The 25,961-nt window shown below is 37.1% G+C and overlaps 1 protein-coding gene across 2 annotated transcripts in view; it reads left to right on the top strand.

Annotated features, from left to right (window-relative positions):
• CSMD3 (CUB and Sushi multiple domains 3) overlaps window positions 1-25,961 on the top strand; it is a 1,267,615-nt gene that overhangs the window by 519,506 nt on the left and 722,148 nt on the right. For both annotated transcript variants that reach the window (XM_062189471.1, XM_062189472.1), the window contains one exon: window positions 11,257-11,381. In XM_062189471.1, coding sequence (XP_062045455.1) covers window positions 11,257-11,381 — 125 coding nt within the window. The remainder of the gene's footprint in view (window positions 1-11,256; window positions 11,382-25,961) is intronic.

Here is a 25,961-nt window from a genome sequence, read left to right on the forward strand (position 1 = left end):
GGGTACAACCCTGGATGCCAATGCGTTACCACTGGTGACCTGCTCTGCTGAAGCTGAGGATGGGAGTTACTGCCCTATCTAGCTACCTTTAAAAGTATTGCAGCAGGAGTGGATAGTTGTTTGTAGCCTTACAAATTCATTGTCTCATGGAGGATGAAATATGAAAACACAGGCACAGAAGGGCAAGTGAATATTGAGACAAGGTTTTCACTAAAGAAGAAATGAAGAGAGTATATCTAAAGACCAGGAGGGCATCTCAGAAAAGAACTGAGAGCCCAGTCTTCATTTTTACTGGATTTTTATGGATTTGGGTATGGGCTCTCTTTCTTGTCCCTCTTTGGATTGTCTCACTGGGCAGGGAGGGAGGGGGGCTTTCTGGATGTGGGATTTCTAAAATTCCTCCTAGAGCTTCTTAATAGCCCCCTTGGTGAAGGGCAGATGAGTCTCTCTTATCTGCCTCCAGGCTGAAGGCTGGGACCCACCCAACCAGGTTATTGAACAGTAGTAAGACTTTTGATGTGTAATGCTGGTTCCTTACTACTTTTCTGCCCTGATTCAACCACACAAAAGACTCACCCAACAACCTTATTGAAGAGCACTGCTTTATATAATTAATTGCATCTGCATTTTTCCTCATTCTACCACACAGAAATTCCAGGTTTTTTTTGGACCTTCAGAAAACACGGGCTCATATCTATATAGCTACCTTAACAGTATCATCTGTTTGATGGTTTTATGCTATAAAACTAAAGATGTGCTCATTTATTTTAGAATGTCCTATAAAATTGAATAATATAATAATGTGAAAGGGCAGATGTCTATTTAGTGTTGACAAATTGTAGCCCTTATAGCTTGTTTTCCTTTATTGTCACTTTTGCAAATGAATATTTTCCTATAAATTTTATATATATATATATATATATATATATATATATATAGAGAGAGAGAGAGAGAGAGAGAGACTTACATAGTTGTAATTTTTCTTTAAGCATGACTCAAACATTAAAACAGTTCATAAAATTTAAACTGAATTTGTTCAAGACACCTATTTTCTGACTATCAACTTTTGTCACCGGAGAAAAGAGCCGTGGAAGCTGTGGGGTTCTTGTCTTCATGCAAGAAAGAATTCAGGCATGAGCTAAAGAGTGAAGTGATAAGTTTTTTTTTTTTATTGGGGATAGGGCATCTATCAGAATTGAAGGGATAGAGTGCCCAGTCACTTGGACTGGGGGAGAGCAAAGTTACATAGTTGAATGGAGAGAATACACCTTGGGCAAGCCAGGCAGGCAGCTCAGCAATGAGCCGAGTACTGAGGGCACCATCTTTGTTTAGACTCCTCCCCAGATTTGCTGGCTCGAAGCAAAGTAGAGGGGCTTCCCTTAGGCAGTCTGTGCAGTTTTTTATTGCCCCATGTTATCAGGTCAGGTAACCCATTTGGTCCTGAGGAAAGAGAATTCTCCTGGGAGCTTTCCATGAGGGAAGGGCTTGGACCACCTGGAAAGTTAAAGGCTATCAAGGTCTGGGCAGGACTTTGAAATGCAGATGCTGGACTGCTGTAGATGTCTGTTTCCTTGGCCCTTCTTGCACATATAGGCTAATTTCTAACTTCCTGCCTAACAGTTTGATTCTGCTGAAAATATTTCTTACTATACTGATTATATGTTTTAGTCTAAAATATATTCAAGTGTAGCTGTTATTCTATATAGATACTTACAGATGCCTACATTTATTTTGGATTTCCTTCAGTAGTGCACAAGAAATTAATGGCTTTCACCATAGAAATTAGTAATTAGAAATATTTGGCATTTTAATAGTTTGGCTCATGCTTAAAGAAACATTTAACTCCTCATTTAAAATGCTTCTCCATGGCATAGATATTATAGGGAAGTGAAGTTTCTATATTTTTATTCCAAGTCCTTGCCATGTATAAAAAGGATTTCTTGGTATTGGCACATACAAAGTAAATTTTATTTAAAAGGTCAGAACACACACACACACACACACATACACATACACACACACAAATACACATGAGCATGTGATCCCCATACAGAGAAATACCTATCATGAATGGGCAGTGGGCCTGTTGTGGGCTAGGTGCAATCTAAAGTCTCTATTCCAGGCTCTTGTCTCTTACCTGGAGAAGCATTCTAAGTACAGGGGTAAAGCTAAAATTGAAAGAAACTAAACTTAAAAAAAAAAATGTTGCTGACCAGGCAAATGGAATGTGACCCAGTGTGGATGCTACCATCTTGTGTGTGTGTGTGGGGGGGATCTGTTGCCCAACTCTTGGTAAAGATGGAAGTCCCATTGGTGGCCATCACCCTGCAACCACATGATTTTATTGTGGGCCACCAAATTGGGGGCAGAAATTCCACCCTTTGCAACAAGAAGAAGAGTTTAAATGCTATGTCTGTAGTTCTGCCTTCCTGACACTAGCTGTAGTTACTGGGCAGTAGAATCTGCTTTACCAGGTAATACCAGAAATTAGCAAATGCTAAGTTTCACTAGCATGCTCCATCTAAATCAAAAATGAGAAAAAGTTTAGTCACATCAAATCCTTCTGTAAAAATAAAAGCTTATGTTCCAGCTTTCCATATAATATAAATTAGCATTAAAAACACATTACAAACAACCTGGAAACATTTATAAATCAGCAAACATTAACAAACTTGCCCACATTTTCCCCATTCTATGGCCAAAACCCATTAATGCTAGCAGTGTTAGCTTGTGGCCCTAATCTAGCTATGTACCTTATCCCACATCAGGCCCAGAAGGAGAAGAGGGTAAGGAAGGAAAAACAGAGAGAGCACCCCAGCACCTCCCCCAGTCATGGTTCTCCAGCTGAAGGAAGAGATAACAACACCTCCCAGAACCTCCTTTTAAGAAACAGTGAAGTCATCTGTGAGTTTTATGGTACCTCCATAAAGTTCCATATGGAGTCTACTCAACATATTTACATGGTGAGTTCCGCCTTCAGGTCCCAAATGAACCCCTGCAACTATGAAAATTAGAAACAATAAAGACAACATTTGCATTTTAGTTGACCTTCTTGAGCTTTGAACACTGAAAGAAGAGAGACTGGCAATAGCAATTTTCAGGATTTAGAAACCATGTATTGCTGAGTCAGAAACCAGTTGAATTCCTCTTACCACACTGCCATTTCTGGAGTGAATTTCTACTGGCCGGCTCACCAATTTATTATGGGCTAGGTAGGGTCGAATGTCTCTATTCTAGGCCAATGCCTTTTACCTAGAGAGGTATTCTAAGTACAGGCACAAATATGACATACGAAGTGATAAAAGTTTATTTAAAAGATGTGGGTGTGGAAACACACACATGTGGTCATTGTTCAGGTATAGAGTGGGCTGGGAGGGGAAAGATATGTGAGACAGAGAGAGAGAGAGGGAGAGAGAGAGAGAGAGAGAGAGAGAGATAGAGAGATGTGTTTCAGTACCCTACCATGTCTAAGTCCATGGGAAGAGCAAACTCCTTCCCATTACCAGCCTCGTATGTGGTTGGGAAGGGGAATGATTCAGCTCCCGACCCTAATCTGGCTACCTGCCTTATCCCATATCAGGCCCAGAAGCAGAAGAGAGTAAGGAAGGAAAAACAGAGAGAACACCCCAGCACCTGCACCAGACATAGTTCTCCAGTTGAAGAGAGAGAGAGAACATTTCCTAGCCCTTCCTTTTAAAAGAAAAGTTATCTGGGAGTTTTATAATATTTCTATAAAATTCCATGTGGAATCTACTAAAATTTTTACATGGTGAATTCCCTTTCATGTCCCAGATGAAACAGGGACATCCTGGGAAAGGGAGCATTTTGATTGATAAGTAGGAGAATTGAGTTACACATGGGTGGAGGTTTGTAGCTTGCGGATACCTCCACTCCACTGATCCTACCAAGCTGCCTGCCTAGCATATATCAATGACACATCCTTTAGGCATAGAATAGACTTAGAAATTTTTTTTTTGACAGGCAGAGTGGACAGTGAGAGAGAGAGACAGAGAGAAAGATCTTCCTTATCCGTTGGTTCACCCTCCAATGGCCACTGCGGCCAGCACACCGTGCTGATCTAAAGCCAGGAGCCAGGTGCTTCTCCTGGTCTCCCATGTGGGTGCAGGGTCCAAGGACTTGGGCCATCCTCCACTGCACTCCTGGGCCACAGCAGAGAGCTGGACTGGAAGAGGAGCAACCGAGACGGAATCTGGCACCCCAACCAGGGACTAGAACCCGGTGTGCTGGCACCACAGGTGGAGGATTAGCCTATTGAACTGCGGCACCAGCCGACTTAGAAAATTTTCTAAGTCAGATGACAACTATGGACCATGGACCCAAAATGCCAAGCATGTTGCTTTTAAATCACCCGTAAGCCAATCATAGACAAAATATTACTTTCCTATGTGCCTGAGAAGAATCCTTTTCTAACTTTCTTTTTTGTGTATATTATTTCTCTCTTAATGCTTCCAGTTAAACTTAACCCCCAAATCATTCATTGTAGGAAATGTTCTATGTGTGGTATGGGCTTGTGGTGGACAAAGAGAAGAAAATATTTAATTTGGAGTTGAGGAATGATCAAGAGCTCCATATGTAATCTAAAATTAGATTGAGTCAATAATATGTAGGTAAAATGAAGAGAATAGGAGTTTCTGGGACAGTGGACATTGCGAGAAAGGCCATAGGTAAGAGAAAATATAAATTAAAGATAATAATATTTGGCCTACAGATTATATATCAAGAAGATCATGTGGAAGGCTGTAAAAGTTTGAAAATAAAACCATATAAATGGGCAAAAATAAGTTCTTCCTATCAGTACTTTGGTATGTTATGAGAGTGTAATTTTTTTTTTTTTTTTGGCAGGCAGAGTTAGACAGTGAGAGAGAGAGAGAGGGAGGGAGAGAGAGAGAGAGAGAGAGAGAGAGAGAGAGAGAGAGAGAGAGAGAAAGGTCTTCCTTCTGTTGGTTAACTCCCCAAATGGTTGCTAAAGCCGGTGTGCTGCGCCAATCCGAAGCCAGGAGCCAGGTGCTTCCTCCTGGTCTCCCATGTGGGTGCAGGGCCCAAGCACATGGGCCATCCTCCACTGCCTTCCTGGGCCACAGCAGAGAGCTGGACTGGAAGAGGAGCAGCCGGGACTAGAACCCTGCATCCCTACCGGGACTAGAGCCTGGAGTGCCAGTGCCGCAGGAGGAGGATTAGCCAAGTGAGCCGTGGCGCTGGCCTGAGAATGTAAATTTTAAAGAATTATTTATTTATTTGAAAGGCAGAGTTACAGAGAGAGAAGCAGAGGCAGGGAGAGAGAGATAAGAGAGAGAGAGAGAGGTTCTTCCATTCAATGCTTCACTTCCCAGTGGCTGTAATGGTTGGAGCTGGGCCAACCCAAAGCCAGGAGCCAGGACCTTCTTCCGGGCCTCCCATGTGGGTTCAGGGGCCCAAGGACTTGAACCATCTTCTACTGCTTTCCCAGGTCATGGAATAGTGCTGGATCAGAAGTAGAGCAGCCAAGACTCGAACCAGCACCCATATGGGGTGCTGGCACTGCAGGCAGTGGCTTTACCTACTAGGCCAGAGCACTGACCCCTGAGAATGTAATTTTACAGTTGAGACAGTGAAAGCAAAACAGAAATAATAAAAATGAAAGTAAAAGGCAAGAATTCCCAGAATGTCAGGAGTTCATTGTAACTGGATTGATGGAATTAATTATGTGATATGTGTTAGGCACTGTGTATTAGTTAGCTTTTTATCATTATAGCAAAATGCCTAAAACAAATACTTAAGAAAGAAGAAGATACATTTTGAATCATGACTTTTGAGATTCACAGTTCCAAGAACAAGCAACCCTATTGGTTTAGCATCTGGTAATAGCATTCTTTCTGGGAATTCTAAGTTGGTTCATAAAATCATTTAGGATAAGGGAGCTTGTGTGGAGAAAGGGTTGCATGGTGAACCTGGAACCAGAGAGAATGCCTGGGTCTAACTTAAGTTTTCAAAACTAATCTTTTTTATAACTTCAGAGAGCATGTGCCAGTGAACTAAGGACCTCCCACTAGGTCCACTCCCTGAACACCATAATTGGATTCAGTTTCCAACTTCTCAGAATCAAAGTTTGGGGTTTAATGTCTACCATGTTGCCAGGAGCTATATCCTGTTCAAACCATAGCACACTGTACACTTTATATATGATATTTCATTACATTATCACAACAGATGAGGGTGCTGAGATGTATAGAGATTGTTATTTTCTAAAAAGTTGGTAAAGGCAGAATTATGTTTTGAAAGAACATCTTTATGACTCTACAACCTAAACTGTTAACTACTACTAAAAATGACTTCATTGTACTCTAAGTTACTTACCCCAGTATTAAATGGAGGGAAAAATGTTGAGATTGTTAATCTTTATGGGGAAAAATGTGAAACTTCAGGGACCATTACTGGCACTCTGTGGCATAGTAGCAAAGATGTTAGTATATATTATTATCCACTGCCCATCTACAGGCTAAGTGAATTAATGTGCTGTAATCAAAAGAAACATGTTCAAACATCTGTCACTTAAACAAGTTGCTATCTATTACTTTTAGGGAGCAGAATCTGACTAAAACTAGAATATCATAGTCATCTGTGACAAACAAAGCAAACTTGATAGATCATTAATTTATTGTTAGTGACAAAATAGTATTTAAATGACTCCACTAGACCAAGGTCTCTACTAGGTCTCCCCTCTTGCTCCCCTGCCCAATGTTTTTCTGTCTTTAGTTTCTATATACTATCTTCCTTGTGGGGCATTGCCATCTTATCTCCATGAGAAGTAGGATTACTGCAGTAGTTTGTTAAAGAAACTCCTTGCTTCCACTTTTGTACTCTTGAATTCTGTTCTTCACTCAGCAGCCATGGTATCACTTTAAAACACAAAGAGACACAGTATCATTCATTTGACTCAACACCTTATAATTGCCCCATTCTGTCAAGAAAATGTAAAAATCCTTACAGTGGCCTACGAAATTGTAAACTATCTACCCCCAATACATAACTGCTTTCTTGACTTCACATATGGCTCCTTCCTTTATCATACTTGAATCACTTTATTTTCTCAGTAAATGTATCAGGTGATGGTAAAAGGATATTATGTATTATATGGCGCTCAGCTCTCTGCATCTTTGCTGAGCCACCTGCCTGGCCTGGTCAGGTGTAATCTCTCCACTCAACATGTAACCTCCCTCCTTCCTCCTCCCCAGTCTCTCAGGCTCTGTCTGGAGAGGTGCCCATCCGTCCTTACAGATGTCCTTTCCCTAATAAACCTTGCTATTTTACCTCCCACTACTCTCTGTCTCACGCCTGAATTCTTTCTTGTGCGAAGACAAGAACTCTGCAATTTCTCCGGTAACATTTTTGGCAACCGCAAAGGGATTTTAAGAAGACATCGGAGACTAAAAGCTGTCGAACTCCAAATGGTCACCAGACAAGGCTTCCAGCTCATTCCACTGGATGACCTTGATATGTTCAAGGTATACCAGGGAAAAGAATGTCTAAAACAGTAGAGACGAAAATCATAGAAAATGAATTCTAAAGATTAGCAAAAGCCAGAATCACATAGATCATGATGAGGAAACTATCTTTATTTTGATTGAAATGAGGAAATATTTTAAGATTTGAGTAAAAGAGTAGCATATTTCATGTCCCTTTAAAAATTGTTCTGATTACTATTTAAGGATAGATTTCAAGGAGTTCGGAGACCAGAAACAGAAAAACAAACAGTAACATTGCGAAATTGAATATGGCTGTAATACATAAATGAGAGATAATAGTGGCTCAGGTCACGGCAGTGTGATACATGGGGTGTGAATTGTTCAACTGTGGATTTTGAAAGTGTTGCCAGCAGGATTTGCTTGATTTGGTAGTAGTGAAATATAACAAAGAGATGAGATAATATAACTGTGTGAGGTAATTCATATGCTAATTGCTTAGATCTAATCATGTCACTGATTTCAAACATCATATCATTCATGATATAATACATATAATTTTACATTTCAAATTTTAAAAAAATAAGAAAAATCTTTAAAATTACTCTGAAGTTTTTGCCATTCCTAACTAAATGAATGTCATTTCCACTTACTGAAGTGATGAAGAAAGAAAAGGCAGAGAATTGACCATTGTATAAAATTGCAATTTTGCTCCAACTATAATGTAGTCTAAAAAAACTTGGACGTCATTATGAGGCCTATGAAAGTTCTCAAGATGGTCCCTTTCTTGGTTTTATTGGTGTTTAATTCATGATAATTCATTGAGTTGTGCATTTTACAGTTTTGTAAATGTTTTATATTTAAATGAAAACCATTTAAGTTTTTAATTCATTTTCATTTTATTTGAAAGAGAGACATAGACAGACAGAAATCATGCATCCACTGGTTCTCCCCAAATGCACACAACAGCCAGGTATGTGCCAAACCGTAGTCAAGAGTTCAGAATCGATTTCTGTCTCCCAAAAGAGTAGCTGGGACCAGATACTTAACTATCATCTTCTGCCCCTCATTGGGTGCATTAGCAAGGAAGATGGAGGTGGAATGTAAACCATGTTCTCTGATATGGAGTATAGGCCTCCTAAGGGGCAACTTTAATCCCTGTACTCAATGGCAGCCCCACAACCACTATTTTAAAAGGCAGATGGGAGAAAAGAAGAATATGGTTCTGAGACTCAATTCTAGGGCCTGGAAACTTTTATCTTTACAAAAGCCTCTGTTTTTTGCCTTGCCACTCGTTTGTTCAGTTATCTTGTCATCTTTTACCTAGACTGGAGTCATGCCCATTTTTTATGATTTATTTATTTATTTGAAAGGAAGATTTACAGTGGGAGAGGGAGACTCTCTCTCTCTCTCTCTCTCTCTCTCTCTCTCTCTCTCTCACACACACACACACACACAGAGAGAGAGAGAGAGAGAGAGATCGAGATCGAGATCTTTTATGCTCTGGTTCATTCCCGGGCTAGGTCTTAGCCAGGAACCAGGAGCTTCATGTAGGTCTCTCATTAGAGTACAGCATCCTAAGTATATGGGATGTCTTCTGCTGCTTTCCCAGGTGCATTAGCAGGGAGCTGGAGTGGAAGTGGAGCAAGCAGGACTTGAACTGGCACTCATATGACATGCTGGCATTACAGAAGCCGTCTTAACCTGCTGTGCCACAGTGCCAGCCCAGAAACTTTTTTTGTAGAGGACCAGATAATTAATATCCTATTCTTCATTTCCACTGTTTCTAATCAATTCTGCCATTGAAGCATGAAAAGAATCATAGATAATATTTAAATGAAACAGCATGCCCATGTTTCAATAAAGCTGTATGAACACTGCAATTTGAGTTCAATATAATTTCTACACTTAAAATAGGTCATTTTTATGATTTTTAAAAATCATTTGAAAGTATAAAGTTCAGTTTTAAGTCCTGGGCTGTACAAAAACAGGCAGAGGGACAGATTTTTCCCTGTAGGACATAGTTGGCCAAACTTTGGCCTCAACTATTTTAGTTGTTGTCTTTTTTTTTTTTTTTTTTTTTTTTTTTTTGTAGAGTTAGACAGTGAGAGAGAGACAGAGAGAAAGGGTTTCCTTCCATTGGTTCACCCCCCAAATAGCCACCACAGCCAGAGCTACACCGATCCGAAGCCAGGAGCCAGGTGCTTCCTCCTGGTCTCCCATGTGGGTGCAGGGCCCAAGCACTTGGGCTATCCTCCACTACCTTCCTGGGCCACAGCAGAGAGCTGGACTGCAAAAGGAGCAACTGGGACTAGAACCTGGAGCCCATATGGGATGCTGACGCCACAGGTGGAGGATTAACCAAGTGAGCCACTGTCCCGTCCCATCTTTAAAAAAAATATATATTTATTTACTTGAGAGGCATAGTTACTGACACAGAGAGAGAGGGGTCTTCCATCTGTAGGTTCACTCCCCAAATGACTGCAAAGGCCAGAGCTGAGAAGATGCGAAGCAGGGAGTCAGGGGCCTCTTCTGGGTCTCACACATGAGTGCAGAGGCCCAAGCATTTGAGCCTTCTTCCACTAGTTTCTCAGGCCATCAGCAGGGAGCTGGAATACAAGTGGAGCAACTGGAACTCAAACTGACACCCATATGGGATGCTGGCACCTCAGGCATATGATTAACCCACTGGACCACCGTGTCAGCCCCTTAGTTGTTTTCCTAGTTGACCCCTTTTCTGTAATTGCATTTACTTTTTTGAGACTGACAGGCTGCCTACTGCACTAAGGAGGCAGGTAGCACTTACTTTTAAAGTGGCCTCTACATTATTCCAAAAATATATTTTTACAGCACAGATGTGATCATATAATTACCCTGTGTGTCAAGCTGGAGGTGACTAGTAACTGTTCAGGAACAGGCTGGGTGAGAGTATAGGCCTAAGTACCTCTGGAAAGAGAAGACAAGGAAAACAATAGAGATGTAAGACAGTGTGAAGGTTGTAGAGATTGTCAGCCACTGAAAGTGAAGTCCATGAATGTCCCTAAGTGAAAGATGAGGCACAAAAGTTTCTAGGGTTTTAGCTGTAGGGCTTTTTATTCCACATTAAGGAACCATTCTTCTATACTTTGTTTTGTGTGTGTGTGTGTGTTGGTGCATTGGTAAATAAGGATTTTAAGAAAGAGATTTCATGGTCAGTTTTTCATTTCAGAATATCAATCTATTACACTTGGCAGTTAGGATCTTAAAATTTTTGCAACTTAATTTTTAGTCGAAGGAGAAACAAAAATCCAGATTGCAATAAGTTAAATAATAAGTGGTGAATTTCAAATTACCAAATGTTAGCTCTATATCAGTACAGTTTTGGATATATAGGTACACATACACATGCAAATACAAGTGGATATACAAAGACATATCTAAGTACATTCACATGCTGGAAAAGCATTGCAATGTGTTACAAGCCCAAGTACTGTGATTCAAGTCAGATGTCAACTTTTTGATTCAAAATTACCACCAATTACGGATGATATATTTAATCAATTATTAAACCTTGGTAAGCATACTTGATAACTTTAAATTTCTGTAATTCTTCCCAGTACATGAATGTTATTGGCTTATATTAGATTCATCTGTGTATGACATTTATTATACACTTGTGCACATCATATTTTCATAGTTTATTTTCTTACTTTTCATCCCCAAGATACATATTTGAACTATTGTAAATTATGTGAAGAAGTGCAGCCTATTAATATATATTGCTAATAGTATGTTTTATTTCTTTGTTCAACTTTAGCCTTGGATCAACTGTGCAGTTCTCTTGTGATGAAGATTATGTTCTACAGGGTGCAAAGAGCATCACCTGCCAGCGGATAGCTGAAGTTTTTGCTGCTTGGAGTGACCACAGACCTGTATGTAAAGGTAAAGAAAAGTTCTAAAATAAAAATACTTTGTAATAAGCACCATTTAATACTTTAACTTTTGTTTTATTGAATATAAATTGCAATTAAATCTCAGAGTTGAATGTAGTCTTTATTTTAAGGAAACATTTAGCTCATGTTTTAATGATATTTATTAATGATCTGTAATTTGTTATGTCATGTGTTGTATTTCTAATGAATTTCAAGTTCAGTGATCCTGTAATAGACTGAAGCATAAAGAATATAATTTAAGATACTGGGCATTTTACTGACATTTTTTAAGATCACAATTGCCCTCTCCATGTAAGCATTGATATGAATATTTTTAACCATAATTGTATCTCCACTTGTAGGTTCTAACCTTTTAATTGCTTTTTTTCCAGTTATAGTAAAGTGGTAATAACAGAGATAGAGCCTGGGTTTTTTGGTTAGTTTACTTAAATGGAGACAAGGAGTTTTCTGGCTTACTTTTTACCAGTAATTGCAGCTAATATAGGAGCCTACATCAAAAGCTAATGGAAATGAAATTAAGAGATAAATTTTTTTTGGTACAAAAATTTTTGAAATTCATCAAGTAAAAAAGTTTATGGAAAATGTTTATAATGAAAACACTGTGCATAGATTTCTAATATTTTATACCAAAATAAACATATTTTAATTCCATTTCCACTAACTTTTTTTTAGAAGCAGTTTTTTTATGGGGATCATTTTTAATAATATGACCAGAAACATTGCACGAAGAAGGTGCACATACACTTTATTGGTTCACTGGGAAGAGTCTGTTAGGTGGACAAAAGCAGTAAAGAAAAGGAAATTCCAGGAAGAAGTAACAGTATTGCCAAGGTAGAGATATACAACTGCATAGTATGAGCAAGAAATTTCAAGCAAAAGAACTTATGGAAACATTTATTTTGATATTACAGGTTCAGTTATCTGCTAGGACTAAATGCAATGTATTTCAATTCCTGCCATACCACTTGACTTACTACTTATCATCTATTCCTCAGCTCTCTTGTTTTTCCCCAGAAACCCTTTATTTAAAGTATACAAACTTGATATAGTTCATAAATAGAATTTAAGGAACATAGTGATTTGTTACACTCTATCCACCCTCCCACCCTTCTTCCTTCTTCCTCTCCTATTTGCATTTTTATTTTTTACTAAGTATCAGTGTTTATAGACTTGGCATAAGTGTAATCCCATTATTATGTTTCTAATCACATTTTAAAATTGTCCAACTTTAGTCTTGTATGAACTGGTAAAATTATCTGTCTACCTATCTATTTTTTGTATTATTGGTTTTACTGATTATGTACATATTAATATGTGTTTAATAATGCAAAAATGACAGAAGACAAAACTGACTTGACTCAGGATAATTTTAAATGTTATGAAGGGGAAGTGAAATTTTTTATAACTACTTGGGAGAGAAAAGAAAGAGTGAGACATAATCAATTTTGGGTAACTTTCAATGATTTAAAGTTTAAATGCATTAAAAATATTTATTCCATCTGATTTGTTAGTTAAATTTCAATAAACAGTTCACATTGCAAAACAACATGCAGTTATATGGTACAATGACTACACACAGTATCAACATCATCATATTCAGGTATTAAAAATTTTTTTAAGTCAATATGATTAGGCACAAAAACAAAGATTTTCAAGAACTCTTTGCGGTCAGACTAGTTCTCAACAGCAAGGACTTGGTAATGCTGCTAGTAGAAGTAAAAGCTACTTTTCAGATTTAAATGCCTGTCACTGACTTGTGACAAATTATAGAAAGAACTATGGGCCCACTGTGACAAGGTATGAATAACTACAATTCAGTGGTATTATACTTTTCCTTGCCTTCTATATTATTATACTCTTTTTCTACCTTCCATCTCTTTGCCATCTGATCCAATTGTTCATTTTCATCTCCTCTTTAGGTTTGACTACTAACCATGAACACTGATCTTCCTGCCCCTTCATTTGTCCTATCTCCTAGTCCCACTGCCTTTCTTCCAGTGAAATATTTACATATAAATTAAACAACATTTTTTTTCTCTGAATTTGATAAAATTGAGTTGGAAAATGAACATTTTATCCTAATCTACTGTTATGCCTGATTGTTTGTTGTGATAGTAGTCTCTCCTTTCCTTTCCCTTTGCTTCCTTCCCTCCTTCTTCCTTCCCTCCTTTCCTCCCTCCCTCCCTTCCCTCTACCTTTTCTTCTGACCCTTCCTTCACTCCCTCCCTCCCTCCCTCCCTTCCTTGCTTCCTTCCTTCCTTCCTTTCTTCCTTCCAACAATACCATTTCTGTGTTTTTCACTGTTTCAGGATTTAAGATTCCTCTATCATTTCTCTCTCAGGGAACATTTTCACTGACACCATAACCTGAAGTTTTTCTCACAGAGAGTGTGAAGTCAGGGGAATAGATAAAGAGTAGATCTGAGAGTTCCTGTAAAGGAAAGAATAAATATTATTTCACAACCTGCTAGATATAGAAGGAGAAAGTTATAAGAAGTCAAAATCTGCTCAAGTATATCAGACTAAAACTTATTTTGTTGTTAATAAGTATGAATAAACTGAAAAATAGAATTAAATGTGACAATGTTCACATTTATGATATTGTCATCATTGGTACCATTTTTAAGTTCTTACTGTGTACCAGGTGCTATGCTAACTGTTGCATATACTTTGCCCCATTAAATCCTCGAAACAAACTAATAAAGGCACTATTATCTGCATTTTATGAATTAAAAGCATAAGGCATAAAACTCAAATGGGTGAAAAATTTCAAAGCCCTTAAAAGAATTAAATAGAATGGAGGACAGAAGCCAGATTTCAGAGTATTAAACAAGGAATAGAAAATGAAAAGAAATGCAAGGACAGATCTCTTCCACTCAATTGGCAGTGGCAACTCAGAGTAAGAAGAGAAAATTCCCAAGTTCAAGTAATCTTTCCTGTCATGTGTAGATGTTCATTCATTACTGTCCTCATTTATAAGACTAACAAAATGACATGTAATGCAATAATGGTAAAGATTAATAGTGAAATATGGATGATAAGAAAATAAGGTAAAATAGTTACATGGTCTCAGATTTAAAATGATATACAAATGTGTAAATGATTTTTAAAATGGTTTGTCTATTAAATATTGTGAGATAGATTAAACAAAGGACTTTGTCTATAGAAAACAAATGTATTAAAGAAACAAGTAAAATTTTTCATATATTTGAGGCATTTCCTTTATAAAGTGGATGTTTTATGTTTTATAAGGATTACTTTTTTTTTCTTTCTTTTTAGGAATTATTTATTTATTTGAAAGAGTTACAGAGGGAGGGGGAAGAAAGAGAGGGAGAGGGAGAGGGAGAGGGAGAGGGAGAGGGAGAGGGAGAGGGAGAGGGAGAGGGAGAGGGAGCTAACGAGTGCTTTTCCATCTGCTGGTTCAGTGCCCAGATGGTCCTAATAGCCAAGGCTGAGACAGGCTGAAGCCAGGAACCAAGAGATTCATCTGGATCTCCCAAATGGGTGGCAGGGGCCTAAGTACTTGGGTAATCATCCGCAGCTCTTCCTAGGCCATGAGCAGGGAGCTGCATTGGAAATGCAGCAGCTGGGACATGGACTAGAGGCCATATTGGATGCTCTCATCTCAGGCGTGACTTTACCTGCTACATCACAATGGGCCCCAAGGGGTTACTTCCCTCAGTGACCTGTCAATGAATAGAACAATAATCTGTATGAGATTGATTTCACATAATATACTCCATTTAAGATGAAATTATGGCTGTAAAGGGCAATACAGTGATCATCATGCCTTCAAGATGGTACGTTCCAAGTGTCCTACCTCAGTGTTACATAAATTAGAAGTGTGCATTTTGTGATAACAAAAAGAATTCAAAAAATGATAATGGTTCAAGAGATTAATACTAATATGGAAACCAAATCTCAAACAAGAAGTTACAGGCAGACAGTGGAATATGTGGTCTATATAAAGTAAGACTGAGACTAAAAATCAGTTTTTTTTTTTTAACTCAAGACTCTCATTTTGATAAAAAGGATGAATCATATTTATGATTACAAATTGTTTGCAGAAATAATGTTTCATTATTTTGTTACTTTTAATAAATCTTGTGGGACAGGAGCAGCTCTGTAACTGACTTAAGTCTCAGGAAATATTTCTTCAGTACTAATATATGATTGTTTTTCTTATATATGATGAAGGATACTGGTGTCATATGTATGTTTATATAATTTATATATATGTAAATAAATTCAGCAGTCATTATATGGGCGGTATAAAAAGTGCTTGTTCAAGATATTATTTCATCTAAATTCATATATTTTTACAGGTACTATTCAGGAATATATAGCTTTATTTTCTCATTGTATTCAAGGCACATATGTGTATGGTTTAGAAAGTACATTTTGCTGCTAGACATTTCTGGTTATGGTGCTGAAAACAGTAATGGAGGAAGTGTGGTGAAATAGTAATTGAAGTTTGAGTATCCACTGTGAGTCTGAACAAAGAACAGTTCCCATGTCTCATGGGTGCTTGGACAGAATAAATATGCTTTTTTCGACAGAGCAGAATAAATAGCAGTATCAGTGCACTGCACCTTTGAGAGATTATTAAAATAGCTGCTGTCTATGTATTACGTGTTTGAGCAATCAAAAAATGGTGATTTTAAAGGGACCAAAAGTTCACACAGACTGCAAATTATGAATTAAAATAAAAAGCAAATCAGAAATTAATATTAATGGATTTTACACAGACTCATGCAATAATTCTTATTCCCTAAACAGGATATATATATATATATATATATATATATATATATATATACATATATATATAAACATTATATATATATAAAAACATTATATATATATACATATATATATATATATATATAAACATTAGCCAGTTTATAGTTAGAGAAACAATTATCCCTTTTTTGGCTATGCCAGTAACTGAACATATACAAATAATCAATCTTGGGTCTTGAATGGCTTATAAAATGTTCATTTTGGATAAAGAAGAAAAATATTTTGTTTGGAAATTCTTAATTTTGTTAACTTGGAAACATCTAAGAGTGTCAATCAGTATTTATTTGAATAGCTCCAAATAACTGATTTTTCTCTGTAAAGGCATCACTAATTGGAGTAATAGATAAAGTGAAAAAAAGGCAGATTAGAAAAGGAGACAACTATCTGAGAAAATACTGGAAACTGAAGTGAAAGTCATAGAATAACCTTTGCATTCCCTTGATTAATCATTAAATTTTTATTCACTTACTATTTTTTAAAAATTCATTAACACTTAGGAATATCAGTAGGTATGCTAGATTAATTACTATATGGAGTGGACAGGTTCAAATGTTATTATTTATTTTATTTAAAGATTTATTTATTGGGGCTGGTACTGTGGCATAGGAGGTAAAGCCACCTCCTCTGGCAGTGGAATCCCATACAGGCACCAATTCAAGTCCCAGCTGCTCTTCTGATCCAGCTCCCTGCCAATGCTCATGGGAAAGGAATGGAAGATGGCTCAAGTACTTGGGACCCTGGGCCCATGTAGGAGATCCAGAAGAAGCTCCTGGCTCCTGGTTTTGGATTGGCCCAGCTCCAGCCATTGCAGTCTTCTGGGGAGTGAACCAGCAGATGGAAGATGTCTTTCTCTCTCTGCCTTTCAAAAATTCAATAAATCTAAAGATTCTTATATATACAAGACAGATGGAACCCTCTGCAAAGTTCAGATGAGGACAATTATTTTATATTTAGAGATGACCTATCATTGAGATAAAGGAAGTAGCTTGGCAGAACTTGGAAATTATTTTGTGTATTGGCAGAAGAAGTCAGCTGTGGAAGTTATTCCAAACAAAGAGGATGTGTCTTGAGCAGATCTGCAATGCAATGGGAATCAGCATATCTTGGAACTGAGTTGGAGAAAAATGGACATTCCAGTTATTGGTTAAATGAAAGGCTGTTGAATGAGATAAGATTAGAAAGTGTGTATGTCTTCCTTTGAAATGTTTCTGGAAGTATCTTTAAATTTCTATATCAATTGCTGCTATTCTACATTTGCAATACTGCAACAGTCTCATGTCTTAACATTTGAACTGTATCTTATCCTAAGATCACTGTTGGACTAATCCCATTCAGACCTCTATTTTATTACATCAAAATAACATTTGAAAGCCCTATATATATTTTTAATTTTATACTGTAGTCCAGCAAAATGAAATAATCTAGAATATGAATTTAGGGATCAGCTATGCTAGTTCTAAACTATAATCTATTTTATAGTCTATCCTCTTTATAATGATCAGATTTTATCTGTTAAAAAGGTATTACAGTGTACAAGTACCTATATCACAGGGAGTTAATCTTCATTAGGAAGGAATGAGATAATTCATATAAAAACACTTAGTCTTCAGCCCAAAATGTAATAAAAAAGTTAGTAAACAGAGATTGTATGGTGGTAGTGGTAGTGGTGCTCTGCTGCTGTTAATGATTGCTGTTAGTAAAATGGTACAATCTCAACTGTGGTACCATCTTCGGCCCTGCCCCATCGAAATTTTGTACAATAAGTTTCATTCTAATCCCTGCCTGGATTACCAGAAGTCAGGTCACCAAATGGCCCAACCACAAGTGTCAGCTCCACTCTGACCCTAATGAGATTTGCTGCTCCCACTTCCTATATAGGACCTGTTCTTCCAGTACAGGCTGCTATTCTCTCGTGCATATGGAGACAGCCTGTAGGGTTTCCCCCACTCAACAATAGTTTTTCCCTTACTCCTTCGTTTGGTGTGCTTTGTTGTGGCCTTTCCTTTCAATTGTTACCTCTTGATTTATAACCATTAAATATCTGCATCTTATTCTGTTTCTTTAACTCATGCTAAAAGTTACTGTATCATTCTAACACTGGCAAAATCACCACCTAGATTTTCTTTTTTTCTTAAAAAGATTTATTTATTAATTCATACATTTATTTATTTATTTATTTATTTTTTGGAGGGAGAGTTACAGATAGAGAGAAGAAGAGATAGAGAAAAAGATTTTCTATCCTCTGGTTCACTCCCCAAATGGCCACAGTTGCCAAAACTGCGCTGAGCTGAACAGATCCAAAGTCTGGTGCCGGAGCTTCTTCTGGGTCTCCCACATGAGTGCAGGGCCCAAGCACATGGATCATCTTCTACTGCTTTTCCAGGCCATTAACAGAAAGCTGGATTGAAAGAGGAGCCCATAAGGGATGCTGGCACCACATATGGAGGCTTAACCTACTATTCCACAGTGCTGGCCCCCACCTCAATTTTCATACATGTTCATACCGTCCCTGAATACCCTGCCTAAAAATCATATTCTTTCCACCTTTCAAGGTCTTGCTCAATTTTTACCTCCCCCAATAATACCTATTTCAGTTGTCATATATCACCACCTTCTTTTAAATGAAGACATGTGCTGTCTAGCACAAAATTTAGCATTTAATATTATTCTTTTTGGCAGTGTTCTCTAACCATTTTATGGGCAGTTGCCTTGCTTCCTCAACCAAAACTAAGAACAGTTCTAAAATGCTTGAATTTTAATGGATGTGTTACAACTGTTTGCAAGAGGGCAGTTACCTGTGTAGTTTATTCATCCATTGCATTTGTTTCCATAAAGGGTCCAACTGTGATTCAATTATTTTCTCCATACACAAAGAAAACATGTATGTTCATGTTATATGATAGTTACTAGGCAAAACTAAGAGTTATGACCTTCATTAGCCAGTACTTATTAAAGGATTTTGTAACTTAAAGTTTTCAAAATTCTTTTATATTTTTTACAAGTTTCTTTCAATATTTTATTCTTCACAATGTTTGGACCTCTGACCATTATACCATACTACGTACATACAGTAGTTGGTATTTTAAAAAAAAAGTACATTAAATCCAGTTAATTGTAAGAATTTTAGAAGATGGTCTTAGCAACAAAAGAAAGTTGTTCTGGTAGAAAGCTTCATTTTATGCAAAAGCAATTAGAAAATTTTGCCCAAGAGCAAATCAGAACCTGCTTAAATTTATCAACCATAAATGCATGTAGCAGGTGTTTTCCTGAAGTTGTTGTTGATGACTTCTTAGTGTAAAGGAATGATTGTAACATACAAATGAAATGATGCATAATAATGATAATACTAGCAATTAATAGAGTGACATATGGTGAAGAAGATAGACAGATGGTACATATGTGTAAGTTTTCCACATATTCATGTTTTATGGGAATCATTTTTTAAAGTAATATTTTGAGATTTTTATATAATTTTGATTAGCAAACATTCCTGAGCTCTAACAGCTAACAGAGTTTAATGATAAGATATAATATGCATGTTATTTGATGGAAATTAATAGTGATGTATTAATGGAGATTTTATTATTAGAAAATCAATCATTTTAGTTCAAAACTACGAGAACAACTAGAAAATTTCAAGGGTATTCTTCCAAGGGTCAGAAATATATTCCAAACATCCTGCATGGTTCACATCTTATTAGAAAAATACAAAAATAATGAAGAAATCAAATATTCTGTTTTGATATATAGGAAAAAAAAGTCTCCACAGACAACATATCTCAAATTAACTTATTTCCTGGAAATAGAACCTTGCTAATTTGCTTAATAATTCTTGGGTTTCAGTGTGCTTATTTGTAAATTTACATGGATAAATGTACGTGGTGATGAGAATGGGGTTCTTCCAACTGAAAGTTGTAAATCCTTTTATCTACAATAACTACTTTTCTGAGCTGTTAGAACATAGTAAGACTACTTCCAGTTCAATATTCCTCTTTACCTTTCCCAACTTGTCTATATTCTAGGCATGCATAGGCCATAATAATTTTGGAAATGTTACATAAACTATGCAAACAAAATATTGTAGTTTTCTGTTATACTATGTTTTGGGTGTGAGCTATGAAACTATAAGCATTTTATTTATTTAGTGGAAAAACTGTGGTATCTATTTTTTAAAAATTAGATTTGGGAGTCTATCATCCTTCATTTACCATTGAGTAGCAATGACTTGAACAGCCCTTGTCTTGACCTTGAGGAGCAGGTTTTTTTTTTTTTTTTACCTTCTTTACCTAACAGAATTATTCATATGTGTTTAAAGTCAATTGAAAATAGATACCAGTAAAAAATAAGAATGGTAATAAGAGTGGGAGGAGGAAGTTTGTAACTGTAAGGCTATGTAGTTAGTTCTGCATACATTGCTATGGACTTACTTCTAAGGATACAGCTAAAAGCTTGCCCAGGGACTCCAAATCCCATTGAGTGGGTGGTAGTCATGCCATCCTAAGTGATCATATTAAATGTGAAAATGATCATATAGATAGGATTAAGTGTTTAAGGGATCATATAATTATTATCAAGTGTCTGGTAATAACAATAGATAGAATTAACAAGGAGAGACTGTTCCAATTTGGGAAGCATTTCACACAGCAGATTCATAGAATGACAATCACTCTAAATAGCACACTGACCTCAGAATCAGCCTTAAGGCATTCTGCTCTAGCTGAAAAGCCCCTGAGAGCACTTCAGGCATGGAAAGCCAAGACACTATAGCAAATATATATATATATATGCATATATAATAAAATATTTTATTTCACATATATAAATTCATAATAGCAAATATATATGCATATATAATAAAATATTTTATTTCACATATATAAATTCATAAATTATAACTGTATATATATATATAATATATATATATATAATGTCCTACATGAAGGATCTCTGTGAGGGAGACCCTAGTGGAAAGAAGGGGGCATCAAAGAAGGATATAATTTTCTCTGAAGGGAGTAGAGAGTTTCCACTTTGCTTATGGCCCTGTCTAAATACTAATGGAGACTGTGGACTCAACTAGGCAACTCATGTCAAGAGCCTCAGGTGATCAATGATGTCATACATAAGATTATTAATTGTTAAATTAACAAAAAGAGTCACTGTGTGCTTACTTCACATGCAGGACCTCTATCCTCAATGAGTTGTACTATGAGAATTAACAGTAAAACTTTTTCTCAATTTTTTTTTATATTTCATTTGTGTGTATTTAAATTGTTGAAATCTTTACTTGGTATAGAGTTGGTCTTCTGCTTATAAAACTAACTGAAAATTAATCTTAATGGAGAATGGGACTTGGAATGGGAGAGGGATGAGGAAGTGGGATGAGAGTAGTGTGGGAGGGCAGGTATGGTGGGAAGAATCACTGTATTCCTAAACTTGTAGTTATGATCTGTATTCATTTAATAAAAGGTTTCTAAAAAAAGAAAATGAATTTTTATCAAAATAAAAGATTATTTTTATGTATTATCTACTGTTAAATGCACTCAAATACTATGTTGACTTTAAATAGTATATTTTTTAGGAAAATAAAGTTAATTATAATGTGACTTGAGTCTGCTACACATTAAAATTATTATTTTTTATAGAGTTGTTAAATGAGAAATAAATATTTTGGTTCTCCATATTAATCAATAAAAGTTTTGGGAGATTTTGGTAGAGAAAAATAAGAGAAAGGCATCTTTATAACTTTCATCAAATATAATTTTAAAAACTTCAACAATATTTTAAATTTACTAAGAGTGAACTACATGTACATAATGACCAAGCACAAAGTTTTAAACAACATAATTACATGACATCTTAACTAAACTAGACAACCAAGGACTGAAAAAAATCTGAAATGTAATATTTTTTCCCCAAAATCCTTTTATTTAATGAGTACAAATTTCATAAGTACAATTTTAGGAATATAGTGATTCTACCCACCATACCTGGCCTTGCACCAACACTCCCCCCAAATCTCCTCCTCTACCATTGTCAGTCCAATTATCCATTAAAATTCACTTTAAATTAACTTTATACACAGAAGACCAAATCTATACTAAGTAACGATTTCAACAATTTGTGCACACACACATACACACACAAAACCTGTTTGAGAACAAGTTTTAAAATTAATTTTCATAATCCAACAAATTGAGAACATAGGTTCTGCTTGGGAAGTAAGTGCACAGTGATTCCTATTGTTAATTTAACAATTAACAATCTTATGTATGACACCAGTGATTGCCTGAGGCATTTGACATAAGCTGCCTAGGCTATGGAAGCCTTTTGAATACACAGTCTATGTCAGTATCAAGACAAGGCCATAAGCAAAATTGAATTTTTCTACTCCCTTCAGAGAAATGTACATCCTTCTTTGATGGCCCCTTCTTTCACTGGGGTCTCGCTCACAGAAAACCTTCATGTAGGAGATTTTTACTTTTTATTTTTTGCCACAGTATCTTGGCTTTCCATGCCTGAAATACTCTCAGGGGCTTTTCATCCAGAGCAGAATGCCTTAAGGGCTGATTCTGAGGTCAGTGTGCCATTTAAAGTGATTGTCATTCTATGAGTCAGCTGTATGGACTGCTTCCCATGTTGGAACATTCTATCTATTTTAATTCTATTATTTTTAATATACAAATGATTTTATTTATATGATACCTGTTCCAATTAATCCTAACAATATGATCACTTTAAAATTAATATGATCACTTTAACACTTAAGGTGGCTTTTTTACCAAAAAGTTTAATGCGATTTGTGGGTACCATGGAAAGTTTTTAAATTGTACCCTTAGAAGTAAGTCCCTAGGAATGTATGCAGAACTATACAGCTTTACAGTTACAAATTTCCTTCTCCCTCTCTTATTCCCACTCTTAATTTTTATTGATACATATTTTCAATTGACTTTATACACATATGACTAACTATGTTAAGAGTTCAACAAGTAGTATGTGGAAGAATAAGAGAAATGCTCCTTGATAGTAAAAACAAGGTCTATTCAAGTAATTGCTGTTCAAAGTGTCAATTTTCTTTCTATAGATTGCCTTTTAGGTACTCTATTAGTTATCACAGATAAAAGAGAAGATATATTATTTGTCCCTTTGGAACTGCCTTATTTCACTAAGTATGATGTTTTCTAGATTCATCCATTTTGTTGCAAATGACCAGATTTCATTTTTTTTTCTACTGTGTGCTATTCCATAGAGTATATATCCCATAATTTCTTTATCTAGTACTCAGTTGATGGGCATGTAAGTTGATTCCATATCTTGGCTATTGTGAATTGAGATGCAATAATCATGAGGGTGCAGATAACACAATTATTTGCTGATTTTATTTCTCTTGGGTAAATTCCCAGGAGTGGGAGGGTTGGGTCATATGGTAGGTCTATATTCAGATTTTTGAGGTATCTCCATACTGTCTTCCATAGTGATTTTACCAGTTTACATTCCCACCAACTGTGGATTAGGTTAATTTTTCTTCACATCCTTTCCAAGAACACAGCAAGCACCCATGAATTCTGTTGAAGCAGGAACTGTTTTATTGAGGAAGTGTACAGGCTTATAAGGCTTACAAAAGACACATTGTACAGCAGAGGAGCAAATCAGCGAAAAGGTCATGAAGGCATGGGTGGACACACAGGGGCATTTTAAGCAAAGTATAGGGATCATGCACTGTCCACATGTCTGGAACTAAAGCGGACCTATCCCTGCAGGTGGTCTGATCTTATGTGGCTTAACCACAGCAGCAGCAAACACACCCCTCGAACATCCGCCAGGCGCCATGTTGTAATGCAGGTTTTAGGCAATGCCCAATATTTCCCCCTTTTTGTTTTATATTAAAGAGTACTGAGTGGAGAGTATGCCTACCTTAGGTTGTACCCTCTGACTGGGATCAGCCCTTTAGGGAGCATGTCTGTCTTAGGTTGTCCCCCTCTGTGGATCTTACACATCTTTGACTACTACTCCAGCTGTTAAGGGCTGCCCCAGGGGATCTTGCCCATCATTGGCTACCACCTCAGCAACTCAGGGTATGATGTATTATACCCCTACATCTTGGCAATGGCTGTGGGCAGATGTCTAGGCTTCCCAATCTGGTGCTTGAAGAGAGGTATAACCCAGTTCTTGAAGAATGGCATATTGTTGTCGGACCACCATTAACTGGACCACAGTGATGCGATCTTGGACAAATTTAACGAGCTTATTAAAAAAGCAAGGATCAAAGGTGAGTACAAGGACAATGGAGACCAAGGGGCCCACAAGGGGAAGGAGATAAGGAAGCCATCCCCCAAGGCCCGACCACAGGTAACTAGAGCTTAGTTTATTACAACGTTTTTCAAGGTCTTCTTGGAAGGTCTTGATCTTGTCCTGGACGATGCCAAGTGAGTAGCATAAAAGCAGCACTCCTCCTTTAAGAATAAACAGATTCCTCCTTTTCAAGCTGTGAGCAGATCCAAACCTCAGTGATTCTGGAGGACCATTAAGGATCTCCAGAGGAATTGTGGAAGGTGTTTAGTTCAGTAATGAGGTGTTGGACAGCGAAACCCACGATGCAGATCAGAAGAGTGACAGTAAGATATCCAGTCACAATGAGGCAGAGAGTCCAATATGGTCTTTTCATCCCTGTAAGAGAAAAGAAAAATTACTCCTCAGGGGGGGGTCCTCCTGGGTGACCTTCTTCAGCAGAGGGGAGCTATTTAGGTTTCTCACAGGTACCTATATGGGATTGGAATTCCCCTGAGGGAAGACATATCCAAATCCTCTACCAGTGCTTACCAGTGGGTCTGGTCCTCACCAGCATCCCATTAGTGGGTCCTTCAATTTTACCCTAATCAAAAGGTAGGGTACTTGGAGGGACCAATGTTTGTGAAAGGCTGATAAGGGCTGATGTTTTGGAAAATTTGAAATATTTAAGGTGAGCATGGCCATTCATAGCTGGTCTTGTGGGGGGTATGATTCCCCCTTTTTGTTTTATAAGTTGGTCTTTTAAAATCATATTTTGTTTTTCAATGATTGCTTGTCCTTGTGGGTTGTGAGGAATTCCAGTGGAGTGTTGAATATGCCATCTGTTGAAGAAATCTTGTGTTGTCTTACTAATGAAACAGGGGCCATTATCAGTCTTGACTTTTACTGGTAGCCCCAAAATAGCAAAAAATTGTAGAAAATGACTAACAGCATGTTTGGCCTTTTCACTGGAGTGAGCTGTGGCCCAACAGGCATGGGAGTACATGTCAACAGACATAAAGATATATTTAAGCTTGCCAAATGGTGCATAGTGTGTAACATCAGTTTGCCATAGTATGTTGGGCTTTAGTCCTCTAGGATTTACTCCAGATGTTTGGGGAGGTGGGACTTGTAACAGGGGAAGACATGATTTGCAGGTTTTTATAATCCGTTTAAGGTCTTTAATGGGAATGGAAGGAAATCTATGATGTAACCCTCTCCAATTTAGATGTGTTAGGTCATGAAGACCTTGAGCGAGCTGTAAATCAGGAATCATTTGACTGGGGGCCCGTCAAGACCCCATGTGTAGCCAATTGATCTGCCATTTTATTGCCTTGTGACAAGAAACCTGGCAAATTTTGATGTCCTCTCAAATGTTGTACAAAGTGAGATTGACTTCTTCGTCTCAATAAGGACGTTACCTGGATCATTAATGGGTGATAGGATTGTTATCTAACCCAATATGGGACAAAATTAGAGTGGGCAGGAGATTGACCACATAG

The sequence above is a fragment of the Lepus europaeus genome, chromosome 4, assembly GCF_033115175.1.
Source record: "Lepus europaeus isolate LE1 chromosome 4, mLepTim1.pri, whole genome shotgun sequence".
Taxonomy (NCBI): domain Eukaryota; kingdom Metazoa; phylum Chordata; class Mammalia; order Lagomorpha; family Leporidae; genus Lepus; species Lepus europaeus.